This window comes from Symsagittifera roscoffensis, unplaced genomic scaffold, assembly GCF_963678635.1.
Source record: "Symsagittifera roscoffensis unplaced genomic scaffold, txSymRosc1.1 SCAFFOLD_271, whole genome shotgun sequence".
Lineage (NCBI taxonomy): Eukaryota > Metazoa > Xenacoelomorpha > Acoela > Convolutidae > Symsagittifera > Symsagittifera roscoffensis.
In genome coordinates, this window is record NW_026971152.1 from 45,907 (window position 1) to 59,962 (window position 14,056).

The following is a 14,056-nucleotide window of genomic DNA, read 5'->3' on the forward strand; positions in this document are numbered from 1 at the left end:
GAGTGTTGAATAGCTAAGAAGATTGGGACCCCTCTGGGTAGAGTAAGAAAGCTAGAAAGTTTGAGACCCTTAAGTAGTTGACTTAGGTAGCCTTGAGTAGTTATCTTTTGGTGCCCTTGAAAAGCTATGAAGATTGGGACCCTTGAGCAGTTGGCTGAGGTACCCTTGATCAAATGAGAAGATTAGGACCCTTGAAAATCTGGCTGAGTGATACTTGAGTAGATGAATCTTCGGAGTCTTTATTGGCTAAGGAGATTCGAACCCTTGATTAATTGACTGAGAGTCCTGTGGGTAAATGGAGCTGTTGGGACCCTTGAAAAGCTTGGAAGATAATGGGATTTTTGAGGGGGGATGATTCGTTCGGTTCACTTCAAATGATTGGTCGCCTTTATTTAGACTGTTTCAAGTATCTTAAGTCAAGAATCTTAATTTATCTTTGCTCTCTTGCTCATTATCTTATAAATAGAATATCTAAATTTTACCAATTTTGGCGTTAATTTACCGCTTTTTACCGTCTTGTGATTGATAATTCATATAGTCGAGACTAAAAACTGTGACTTTTTAGCAATTTTTATGCACATTCAAACGCTACTTGAAATTTTAATACTTTTAATTTAAGAACGTTTATCTACTACGCAAAATACCAACCTTTTGTACCTCCATCAACCCCTGATTTGATTAAAACTTTTGCCCGGTACAGTTATTTGAAATTCAGGGGCTCGAAGTACCCGATAAGGTTTCCATGGGTGAATTGGATCGGCCACAAGACAGCTAAGAAGGGATTCCACATTGAAAAGCCAAACTTCGGAAACTGCTCAAGAAAACACGCAACTAGCCTAATCAAACTCGAATACTCATTTTGTAAGGCAATAAATCATCCCGGTTCTTGTGTCAAACAGCTATAGACGAATAGTAGTGGCAAAAATATGTCCAATATTACATATATATACCTGAAAATTTGGGCTTATACATCACCTTTTATCGAAAAAGTGGGATTTTTTCCTTTTGTGCGTCGGGGGGATTAGAGTTGCTTCAACAATACAACTATCTCGGAGGAACTCAAACCTTCTATCATTGTGAAATAAATCCATTCAAAACTAAGAGTTCAATTTTGATCATACTACTGTCCACAAGTAGAATGGCAACTGACGCGGCTAAGGGCACACTATGTACCTATGCGGCCTTAAATAGAGTCTACCCGATAGATGAGAACAGTTTGCAGATGCAGTCCTATACCAAGGAGGCTAAGGGGTCTGAACACTTCCAGTGGGTGAAGAACAGAAGGGGGCTCAAGTTCACATTCTTTCCACCTTCTATTGTAGTTAGGAGTAAGCTATTTAAGCTGTGACGAGGTACGGATCTTAAATTATCTCCTTAATTGGTTTCTATTTTTATGAACAAGTATCCAGATTTTACCAGTTTTGGCGTTAGTTTACCGCTTTTCATGATATTCTTGTGATTGATTATTTACGCCATGATAATACTAGATTTACGCATCCGTTGTTTTCTGAATAAATCAATCACCCTTGTCGGTAGAGGTCAAAAAAGATCGAATGGAGTTTTTAATTCATACCCTTTCAATCGTTAACGAAAAGTAATTGTTTCGAAGAAAAACCGTTTGAAGTTTAAAAATATTGAAGGTTGGCTTTCGCGTTTTTCGACAATATATTATATGCAAAAATTAGCTAGAGCTCGTCAAAAAGAACTCGACCTATTTTCATTTCATTTTTCTTGAGGTTTGCAGAAAAAAAAGCTTTGGTGATTCTCAAAATTAAATACTGTCGCATTCGCTCAGCCCCACCTCAAAAAAATCCGAAGCAAGGTTTTTTAAGCATTTATTTCTTCGTCTCAAACTCGACATGGTATTTTTTATTACATAAACTTGGGTCAGGGTAAGGTTTTGTGATTAAATATGGGGTTGGGATCTAGATTCGTTTGTGTTATGATAAGTCTGTCAATGTTGCTGCGCATATTTCGATTGGTTGATCGCCGGGCGATTGTTGAGATTGCCAGTCGCGTTGGGTGGATTGCAACTCCCGTTGATTTCTTCGCCCCGATGTCGGCTGTTATTCGATACAGGGGGGTGGGCAGACGATCTGGTTCTCAAAATCGGGTTGTAGCAGGGAATGACCTTGGAGATGATCTGTTTGTATGCCCTTCTGAACCCACTGTGGGTGACTCCGTAGATGAAGAAATTGATAGCCGAGTTGAAATGGGCCCACAGGTCGAAGCAAAGTATCAGCTCTAACACAAAATTGAAAACAATAATTGATAACTCAAATTCAGTTATGTTAATTTCTTATTTAATAGGTTTGTGTAATCAAAGTACTCTGTTATCAGAAATATGGCTCCTTCATCGGCCTAAAGAGTTTATCAGGTGTTCTTTTGATTTAAAAAAAAACAATGATTTTAACAAGCAATATGATTTTTTCCGATGTTTGAAGGTGAATGGCAATTTACGGAGCAAGTTTTATATTCAAAAGTTTTTTGCTAAATATTTAAACTTCACATGCAGAGATGAAAACGTTGTCAAGCTTTTTATCGTCCGGAGACTTCTGAAAGCAATTTTATATTCAATAATTGAAAAAAAAATTGAAAATGACGCAGATTTCAATCGCTGTGCCTCAAGCGTAGTGGGTTGACTTAGAAGAGGATAAAATGCCCCCCCCCCCCCAAACCCCCCCCCCCACATTGCTAGACATTGAGACATACCGAGAGGCATGAAGTTGTAGACATCTAGTTTGAGTCCCTGAGTGAGGACTATGAATGCATAGGGGAGCCAGGTGAGAAGAAAGGCTACGTAGATGGTGGCCAGCGAGACCAGCATCTGCTTCTGGTCCTTCTGCCGACGACTGCTCAGCTGGCCCAGAACTCCGGCTGCTACAAAACATGGACACTGCGGTCGAGAGGTTTTGGCTTTATGTTTAAAAAATGATGATAGGACATGTTTTCATCATAATCGATAACTTTTGCTATCAACGACCATTTAGAAAAAAAAGAAGGCGAACTCGACGATTAATGATTTTATCACAAAGTGGAGGCATATCAAAGTGATTATCATAAGAGGCGGACCCCCCAATCAAGAATGTAGCAACCTCACCACCTCAGAGCTCCCCTATGTTACAATCAATTTAAGCAAATTGTCACCGAGTAATCTTGAAGGCGCTTTAGCACCAACCTACACTAATTTTGAGAGCTATGCGTCGCTCAGAAAATGAATTTTTTCACATCGTTCATCACGTGGCGAAAAAAGCACTTTTAGTTCAATTTTGGCCGCGAACTTTTCTTAAATAAGGTCATGATTTACTTTATTATCGCTACTGGGTCTTTTGTATTTAGTTTTTGTACTGCTATTGCATAAATTGTGTTGTGCTGACGTCGTAGTTCAAAAATAGCGATTTAAGTTTGAATTTTGCATTAATTTAATTTTAAACTGGTTGAGAATTCGGAAATTTTCAATTAAAAAATGTTTTACTTTTTTAAAGTTTCCAATTGTCCGGCACCGAAAATTCGATTGATCATTCAAAATGAAAATTCGAAATGGATAACGATTGATCATATCATATTGGATTTCAAAATTCTGCTTCTCTGAATTTGAAATGAATTCATAAAAATAGTATCAAAGGGAGGACCCTTTGGGTCGGCAGTGGGTCGAACCCCTGAGGGGGGAAGAGGGCATCTGCCCCGCCCCCTAAATCCGCTCCTGATTCAAAATGATATATACGGCTACTATTTTTTGAAGAAACCGAAAATCATTCTCGATCGTATATAATCAATAATTTTCAACTCATTTTCCAATTTTTTTTTCGAAAAAAGGTAATCCATTTTAATCGATTTAATAATTAATAATTTTTGTGAGCTATTTTCTTTTATTCATAATCATTTTTAAACTAAGTTAGTTACTTTTTTGTCGAACTAAATTTCACTTTTTATGAAATTCAATCGCGTTTTTTTTTCATCATTTTCTCTTATTTCGCTGTTCTTTGTCTTCTTCAGCTCTATTCGCCATGCTCACAATGCACCCCTTGCCCATGTTTGCCCCTGCCCTATAGATACAGTTATTTATTTCCCTTGCGCGCACTTTCCCCCCTCATCCTCTCAATATTAAATCTGGATGGACGTAGGGAGTGGGGTGTAATACGGTAAACGTAGGGTTTAAAATGTTGGGTTTCTGATGTTGCAGTCTAGTGTGGAGTTTCTGGCTGCGGGTTTTAATGGTTGGAGGTAACGTCGGGTGAGGGGCGTCGGTGGGGCGTAGATGACGTGGGGTAGACGAGGGGAGGGGGGATAGACGATATACGCGTGCATTCGGGCTCGAGTTGCAGAAAGCTGCAAACATTAGAGTAAACCTTTCGCATCTACAAAAAAAATCATTTTTTTGGTTAAATCTTGATTAGCCCCTCAATCATACATTAACTAGCTTTTTAAAAAGCCTGATCAATAAGAAATAAATAAGCATAAATTTAAGTCGAACTTTTTCTAATCAATCAAATCAATTTTCAGAGCTCTTCCTAGACAGTATAAAGACCCTTTTCTGACAGAACTTTCTGCTCCCTAGGTGCCCGTTTCTTAAAAACAAGCAGGCATAATTGCCGTTCGTGGGAGGTTTTTGGGAGGGTTAACAAAAAGGTTGCTTCTGTCAGCGCGACTTCCCCCTCAAATTTAATATGTATTGGCTCCAACGGTAGGGCTGGTCGAGGAAACACTGGACTAGTAAAAAAGGACCAAAAGTGAGGTTTTGGGTGGCGAGGGTTGAAATTCCTGAGAGTGAGACGCCCCCTTCCATCTCAAATTTTCCCCTGGATAAATCAAAATTAAAGTGCTGAGAGATGAGCCTACTGCTCAATATCTGAACAGCATTTAGTTCACATATCATGGTCAAAGAAAAATCGATACTCATAATATTTAACAGAAAAAAGATTAATATGTTTCTGTGTGGGAGAATCATTATTGTTGTTCCGACTTTCATTACGAAAGTAACGGAATATTTGTGCTCGGGGTGGGTTTTTTTTCTTCGGACAAATTTCGAATTTTTAACTAGCCATTTCTGACGGATTTTTTTTATATCATTCAAAAAGTATTGTTGTCCTGAGCTTAAATTTGAAAAGATATCTCACCTGTGATCATTTTTCGTAAAGTTACGGGGGTTTAAAGATTGCCATTTTGGCCAATTTGGGACAATGAACGCGCGATATATTTCGCGCTATTAACGCGTAAGCGGAGATTTAACCCGTCTTAGAAATCGTTCCAAAATGGTTGAAAGAAGCTTATTTGCCATAATTGATTTGTTACAAGGAGCGAGATCTATCCTTTGATACTTTATATGGCGTGTGATGGGGATGATTTTCTTGAAAATTTTCAAATTTTAGAAAAAAAAACTTAATTTTACTTTATTACATTTAATTTTTTTTAGGTTATTACTGCTCCATAAACCTTAAAAAGCAGTTGGAACATACAGGGCTTCGCCTTGATACGAGCAGTCTTGTTACGACTTTCGTAACGAAAATAACGGAATATTTGTGCTCGGGTGAGTTTTTTTCTTCAGACAAATTTCGACTTTTTAACTAGCCATTTTTGACGGAATTTTTTTCCATCATTCAAAAGGTATTGTTGTCCTGAGCTGAAATTTGAAAATTTATTTTACCTGTGATCCTTTTTGGTAAAGTTATGGGGGTTTAAAGAGAGCCATTATGGCCAATTTGGGACAATTAACGCGCGATATATTTCGCGCTATTAACGCGTAAGCGGAGATTTAATTCGTCTTAGAAATCGTTCTAAATTGATTGAAGGAAGATTATTTGCCATAGTTGATATGTTACTACGGGCAAAATTTACCCATGTACTCTAAATGGCGTTGGGGGACGATTTTCATAAAATAAATTTCTAATTAAAAAGTTTCATTCATTTTTTATTGCTTTTAACTTTTTCATGTTATTACTGCTCCATAGACTTTAAAAGGCAGTCAGAACATTAAGGGATTCGCCTTGATACGAGCAGTCTTGTTCTTATATTTACTTGCGGCGCAGAAATTTTTGGCATTAAGAGAACTTTGTAGTTCTGGATTTTGGACCTTATGTTATTGGAAGAGCTCGAAAAATAAATCTGGTCGGCCCAAAGAGGTCATCAAAATTTTCGCTTATTGACTATAATCACAACATTTGTATATGATTGTTTGATATGAAATACTTTTGGTCCGTTGTAATGTCTCGGGTGACGTTTAGTTCAATCTGCAGCACATCGAAGGGTCATTTAGTTCAGATCCATGTTCCAATCAACCCGCCGTAACAACCCTATTGTTCACACTGCACATATAAACTTCATTTTTTAGTAAATTAAACTGTATTATTGTACACGCATTGGTCCAATTTGCTTTTTTGTTCCGACTTCCGTAACAAAAATAACGGAATATTTGTGCTCGGGTTGTTTTTTTCTTCAGACAAATTTCGACTTTTTAAGTAGTCGTTTTTCACGGAATTTTTTCATTCAAAAATTATTTTTAACCTGAGCTCAAATATAAAAAAAATTACTTGTTATTATTTTTGTTAAGTTATGAGTGTTTAAAGAAGGCCATTTTGGCCAATTTGGGACAATTGACGCGCGATATAATTCGCGCTTTCAACGCATAAGCGGATATTTAACCTGTCTTAGAAATTGTTCCAAATTGGTTGACAGAAGCTTATTTGCCTAAATGGATATATTACGAGGGGCAAAACTGTACTTTATCTTTCGTGTGGGGGGATGATTTTCACAAAAACTTCAAATTAAAAATTTATTTATTTATTTATTACAATTTTTTTTTATGGTTTTACTGCTCAATAGACCTTAAAATGCAGTCCGAAAATTCAGGGCTTCGCCCTGATACGAGCAGTCTTATTGGATTTACAGGTCCATTTTCATTCCAAGTGTCTCTGAAAAATGAGTGCTTAATAAGAAAACGAACACCAACATTTTGAAGCAGTGCGATAAATCTGAATGTAGCAGAAAGTGATGACAACCATCGGGACTCCAAGTGCCAAAATGGTATAGAATGAGACATTGAACCACCTCTCGCCCCCCTGTGTGTAACTGCAGAACAAGTAGAGACCCACATATTTGTGACCCCCCAGGCCGGCTAGACTGGGCACATCTAGAAGGAGAGTGCAGGACCAGATGAGAATGATGCAAGCCAGGGTGCCTTTGAAGCTGAAGATTTTGTTGTAGATCGTGTGTTTGCAGATGAAGAAAAATCTGAATTTATTTTCACACATTTGCTTTAGTTTATAAAAGGGCCATTAGGTGTGCTCGGCTACTGATATTCAAATGAGATAAAATTTTCAAAAAAACTGATTATCATAAAATTTTTTGCGCATCCGCTGGGAAACTTAAAGATACCCGCATCCAGTTTCAAGCGTTAATAATCGATTATATTATGATTTTGGTACCAATCTTACTAAAATTGAGAAAAAATTTTTTTAATCAATTATTAATTGATTGTATTCTCTCTTTTTTTTCACAAACCGCGGGAACCTTTCAACTAATACAAAAGGATCTCTATGAAACTTTTGTTTCGTGGTATAACTTTATGTTCAGATGAACCAAAGTGTGACAAGACATCTCGCTTGTAGAGATTTTGTTATTGAGAGAAAAATAACCCATGAGCCCATGAGACGTAATTAAAGTGTACTTTTCGTGTTACAAAATTCTGATAAAATAAGAGAGTATAATCGATAAAAATCGATTTTAATTGTTATTAAGTGTTTTTTGAATGAACTGTAATCAATTATAATAAATTCTAATAGATTTTAATCTCATGGAAAACCAGTTGTATTATTGCCAAAAATCATCATAATAATCCGTTATAATTGCTTGCGTCTAAACTTGAATGCGGGTCGGGCTTTTGTGAACAAAAATTTGTTGATTTTTTTTCGGTTTCAATTTCGTCATTAAAATTTTTCTTCAAGCACAAACAATGATAGAATTTAGGTTCGTAGCTCTGAATTTTTCGACCAAAATCTTAAAAAACTTCAAAACAATTTTTTTTTTCGAATCAGTGTCCACTTTTTTAGTCTGATGAATGAATCTGAACGAAAACCTAAGACTCAAGTATATTCGATGGTAATAGTAAAATAAGCGGATGCTTCTTAACAATCTCACCTCCTCCTCTGTGGTATCTGCTTGAGAATCTCCACTACTATGAATAAATACAGTAAATTAGCGCTAGAGCTTTGTATTGAGAATTATAATTTTGCTGCTTTCTGGTTGGTCAAAAATTCGACTTATTTAATCTACTGAACAATCTCCCCCCTTTCTGAAAAAAGGGGGGCGATTGTTAAGCAGATCCAAATAAGCATATTGGACGACAGTTTTTCTTCAAAAACTAACTAAAAAAAAAACAAAAAGAGTTTTTATATTCCCAAGATGGCGCTGAAAAAAATTCGAAAACTAATTTTACTAGATTTTTAAGGTCTTGAATAAGTTTTTCATTGCTTATCCTTCAATACAAAAGACTACACGATTGCCCTACTTGCTTGTAATTCGACTAAAAATCAAAGTTTTCAAACCAATTTTCTCAAAACTGGGACGGTTTTTTGAAAGTTTTTTAATTTTCGAATGACCGACTGAAAGGGCTTTGAAATGCTACACTCATCCATTAGTACTACTTGATTTTCTGTGGAAAACAAAAAAACTAAAACACCAGAATACAAAGTTTCTCCCCAAAAAATGCCCTAGTCAGTTTAATTTAGAAAGAACACGTTATTTTCAAATCTACTTGCACCTATTTCTACTTTAACTTCAATTAATCTCAGCATTTTACGAAGTCTTGTTGTACATGAGGAGTTTTCTATTCAAAATAATATAACACCGCTTTGTGTTTTGGATTCGACTAAGAAAGTTAAAGGCTCCTAATCTCATACAATTTGCCCCCCTACCCTTCCTTGCCAAGGAACAAGTTTTCGAAAAAAAACTGATTCCCTTAGCCGCTTCGATGAAGTTAATAGTTTTTTACTCAGCTTTTCATTCAAATTTTAAAATAATACACCCCTAAATGGGTAACTAAAACTAAGGTTGAAAGAAATTAGATCCAGAAATCTCTAAAATGAAAACGAACTGTATCAGAAACACACAAAAACCAGCAACGAATAGATCGCTCCAACAGAGCAAATGCAACCCAGGTCACACAATACCAGTCTTAATTATATAAATTTAAAGAAAAGCAGCCACAACACTTGCAAAATAGCATACCTGTTCACAGATATAAAAGTCATAGTCCATAGACTGCCATAGCAGGACACGATACACACAACCCCACTCACTTGACACAGCACTCCATTGTCATTCATCATTCTAATGCTCCAGGGAACAGATTACAAACAATTTCGGTTGGTGGGGGTTGTATACTCATTGCAGAAAGATCGATTGCCAAGTAACTTCCAAGCAAAAACTGGTCAGAACTTTTGGTCACGAGAACAGGTCATAATTTTCAAACAAAAATTGGTTAGAGCAAACACTTGATATTAGCCTGAACTCCCAATTTGATTTTAGTTCATTTGAATTTCAACAGAATAAAAAAAACTAGAAATAAGGATGGACAGTTGCTGTGCAAGTAGCACAAAATGTTCCGACCTGATTCATAGAAAAAAAAAACGTTACTGATTTAGGCATAATCGAATAACAGTTGTCTTGACAAAAAATGAGTGTAACTAAAAAAGTGGACAAAATTTTCCAAAAAATGAATGTAATCCAAAATTTTTTTTCCATAATGTGTTTAATTTTTTTGCCCAATCATTTTAAAAAGTTTTCGAGAAAACTTTTATTGCCAAGGAAACTCTAAATGAAGCTCCAAAACCTAGTTTTTCGTTTGAGTAGAGCCAGGTTTTCTCGGCCTAAAGGACCTATTTCATATAACAAATGTTACTTGATTGCGTTCTTTAACGTTATTTGATTACCTGAATCAAAAAGAGTGCCCGTTTTGGAACCTGATCTAAACTACATTTTATGATTGGATAAATTAGATATTTTACCACTGTAAAGTATTTAATATTAACCAATCATGATCCATCTAACTAACAACCCACTTATTTGTAAGTGCTGAAATTACTTGTAATTTCAGCACCAGAGAGATTTGAATTTAACTTAGAAATTAGTTGACTCTCCAAGAAGACTTCAGCTGCCGCAATAAACCAGTATACCCTAGATCTATTGAGCCTAGCAGAGACTAGTTAAACAACCTGAGACTAGATAGTATAAGAGTAAGATTAGGATCGGTATTAGACTAAGAAGTTGCACGAATCTATCCGGCCGAAAATAAGATAGCGTGACGAGCAGACGGTGTACCCTATCCGAAATTACTCTATGAGTTATACACTTCGGTCCTAACTCATCTGGTGCGACCATAAGTCTCGAACAAGACCTTAATAGCTTAGAATTAACCAAAAAATAGATTAGATTTTAGACAAAACATTTTTAAAATGTTTCACGACGATAATTTAATCGAAATGTCTCTACGACTCAATAGATCAAAGCCAATATTCCGAACGATAAGAGAACTACCCGGAATTGCAAGAAGACCTCGAACCAGAGACGACATACGACAAAGCAGAAACTTACCATATAGTTATATGATAGTTCGGCAAAAGCCAACACAAACTTTTGTATTTAGAATACTACTAGCAATGAATTTAGATTTTCATTTGCAAACATAAAATATTGAAGTCAATCTTCAAAATCATTTCAGGCGCTAAACAAAATTATTAATATACAATAACGATTGATAAAAAGATCTCAGATCGTTTTCCTAAATTCTGCAGTAATATACAAAACATGTTTGAAAAATATTTATTGAAAAATCAAAATAAAAATTAGTAGCATGACAATAAATGGTTAAGTAATCATAAATCATCCTGTTGTTCCAGCTTCATCACCTAAACATTACAGCATTCATAAGCTCACTAATATCATAAAAACACTAAATCTTTTCTCTACACAAATTTAAATTATTTTAAACTTAAATTCACTTAAATTTAAAACCAGATCATCAAGGCTCATCCTTGGATCTTAAATTATTTTCTATTTAATTACATTTAAAACTTGATCATCAAGGCCTATCCTTGGATCAAAAAGAACAATTTTGTTCTCCCCCACCCACTTAGCTAGTGTCTAACGACCTCAAACGTCGATTCACTATCCAACCCTTTCTAAAAACCCAGGACTAACAGAAATTTTTGAATAAAACTAATCATTCAAATTAGGATAAACAGTGAAGAACTTCGGTTATTCATCCTTCACTTGATCCCCCCTCTTACCAGACCCAGGATAAATCTTAGACTTAGTAAGTTTAAAATAGTATCTAACGAACTAGTCGCGTTCTAATTATACCTGAACCTTGTGGATCGATTTACTATTCTCCAACCCTGAACACAATCACTACCCTTAAGTAAGATTAAGTAAGTTAACACCTTAGCTTATACTAGCCACGAGAAAGTAAAAAATCATTCTTCGGAATCGAGATACTTTTCTCCCCAACCCTGAACAAATAGACCCAGGTTAGGCTAACCAAAAAATCGTAAGGACTAACAGTCTAAGAAAATAGAAATCATTTAACAACCTTTTGCATCCGTCATCCTAAACCTTATGTCATTTAAAAACCTAGGAAATAAACAAACAATCGTTTTACACAATTGTGAAATAGATAACAAAAAATACGATCTTGTAATCACACCTCATACACAAACAGTTGGAAATATCAGAACAAAACGACAAACATTAAAAAGAAAAATAATAACCAAACAAAGACAAATAACACGAAAAAGATTTTCCAAAAACCGAAACGCATTTTCAGAATCAGAAACCAGCAGTTTAGACGAACTTTATAAATTAAAAGAATCTATAGATAAAAATTGCCCCATTCACGATCAATTATATTTTTCCGACTCAGAAACAACTTCAAATTCATCAAAAAGAGGAAAAAGAAGAATAAAAAAACAATATAAACACAAACCAGTACATTTATACAATTGGAATCAACCAATTAGACACATCGATAGTTACATATTAACAGTCATCAAACGAAAAAATGAGCTCAACACACACCCCAGGTGAAGAAAGTCCAGATGATGATGATATCTTCCCCTTTATCGTAGATGCAACCACAGATAGAGGACAGCACATATTTTGCAAAAATTTACTCTTAAATTTGTTTGAACCCGGAGTCAGTCCATGTAAAACAGAGTTCCCAGATGTAAAAATCAAAAGACAAATTATCGATCACTATTTGAAAGATATATGCAACTTAACACAACAATACGGAATCTACTCCATACAATTCAGCTCACCAAACCAGAATCACAGCAAATATGTAATTCAAACAGACGACCTTGATTTAGAATTCTCAAAAGTATTCTCAGAATATATAAAAAGCATACAATATCATAACTCACAAAGAGCAAACTCCATATTCACCAATGAAGTTTTTGCAATAATATATAGTTATATCTCGATATTAGAAAACGAAATCCCAATCTCAAATGTCTCACCGACAGAAACATCTAAACATATAAGACTACGACATGAAATCACACTACTCTCTAGTTTTCTAAATATAATTAAAGAAAATTTCACTAAAGATGATGTTTCACAACATACAAAACATGACTTACAAAAAATCTTGGCATGGTTTATAATAGATTATTTCACACATAATCTAGATTTAATTTCACAAGCAAGAAAAAATTTTAGACCTCAAAACTCAAACGATGATACTGCCATCACAGAACAGTCAGACTATGTTTGGGACCCCGAATGGTCTCATCCCGCATTTATAAACATCCCACAATCAATCTCAAGTCAAGCAATAAGTACGATATCTTATGTAAGAGATTATGTAAGAGTAATACCATTAACCATTGATGCAACACCATTAAACTATAATACATTTTTACCTGATATGCAAAATAATAGTTTAAACTCCACAATCATACACAATGAAAACCTCAATGGAACTAGAAATCTCACCCAGCAAGATATCCAGACACCATCACACTTCATAAATGAAGAAATCGTACAAACAACAACTACACAACAAAGCATTTCACCGATACGTCCAAATTTAACAACACCAAGAAATACAAACCCTTCACAAACACAGGTAACCTTACAATCAACCGTTAAACCTTCGAGTGCCCCAAAATATTCAAACATGGATTATCAGACATACAGACCCATGACAATACCGTCAAAGACACGTAAAACGTTCACTAGAAACAATTTTGCAGAACATAATTATAATTACACACATCCATCAAAAACAAATTATCCCCCACGAAAAATTTTTAATAATTACACAAGATCTCGAAACTGGGATAACCCAATGGCACAAACTAATTCAGTAAATTTTCAAACAAATTTACATCCTTCACAGGATCGTAGTGAAAACTATCCATTTTTTCAACAAAATAAAAATAAAAAACAAACATCTTATCAAATGGATTACTTATCCTCAGATGATGATTTTTTACAACCAGATATATTTGCACCATATAATCAAGAATATCGTGGACAAGGAGTACAGAAACCACATATAAATCATAGAATTTTTTCCCCACAATCGATAGATACACAAAATCAACAACCAATTCAGCAACAAAACCCAATTAATACACAATATTTTCAACCAATTCAGCAACAAAACCCAATGATCACACACTCGTATCAACCGACGCAAATGCAAAATGAAATACCACTCCCATATTATCTTCAACAACACGAAATAACAAGAAATCAACTTTCAAATTTTTCTCAAATGCCAAATGCAGCAGAATCATTACAAATGACAATGAATCCATACCTTATGGGTGGATCATCAATAACATCAAATAAACCTTTAATGGTATTCACAGGAACAGACCCTGAATATTCTGTAGAAGACTATTTAAATGCAGTAACAGCAAATTTGATTTTAAATATAGGACCTGAACCAATTAATACGCCACTACATCAAAACTGGATACATCGACGCACAGCGTTGATACAAACAACTTTAGACGGCGCAGCCCAAAAATGGTTTTCAGTATTGCCTCTA

General features: G+C 35.2%; 1 protein-coding gene across 1 annotated transcript; it reads right to left on the bottom strand.

Annotated features, from left to right (window-relative positions):
- Nucleotides 1–1,954: 1,954 nt before the first annotated feature.
- LOC134856220 (melatonin receptor type 1A-A-like) lies at nt 1,955–9,323 on the bottom strand. The gene is made up of 4 exons (XM_063872563.1): nt 9,223–9,323; nt 6,947–7,227; nt 2,713–2,880; nt 1,955–2,244 (listed from the first exon to the last, which is right to left on the bottom strand). Exons 1-4 carry the CDS (start codon nt 9,321–9,323, stop codon nt 1,955–1,957), a joined length of 840 nt encoding a protein of 279 aa, XP_063728633.1.
- Between the last annotated feature and the right edge of the window lie 4,733 nt (nt 9,324–14,056).

Bases quoted from the DNA above. Each gene is read 5' to 3' on its own strand.
- LOC134856220 (XM_063872563.1), bottom strand. From the start codon at position 9,323: ATGATGAATGACAATGGAGTGCTGTGTCAAGTGAGTGGGGTTGTGTGT. The intron at 7,228-9,222 runs GTATGCTATTTT...AAATAAATTCAG, and splicing joins ACTTTTATATCTGTGAACAG to ATTTTTCTTCATCTGCAAAC. The intron at 2,245-2,712 runs GTATGTCTCAAT...ATTTTGTGTTAG, and splicing joins CTACAACTTCATGCCTCTCG to AGCTGATACTTTGCTTCGAC.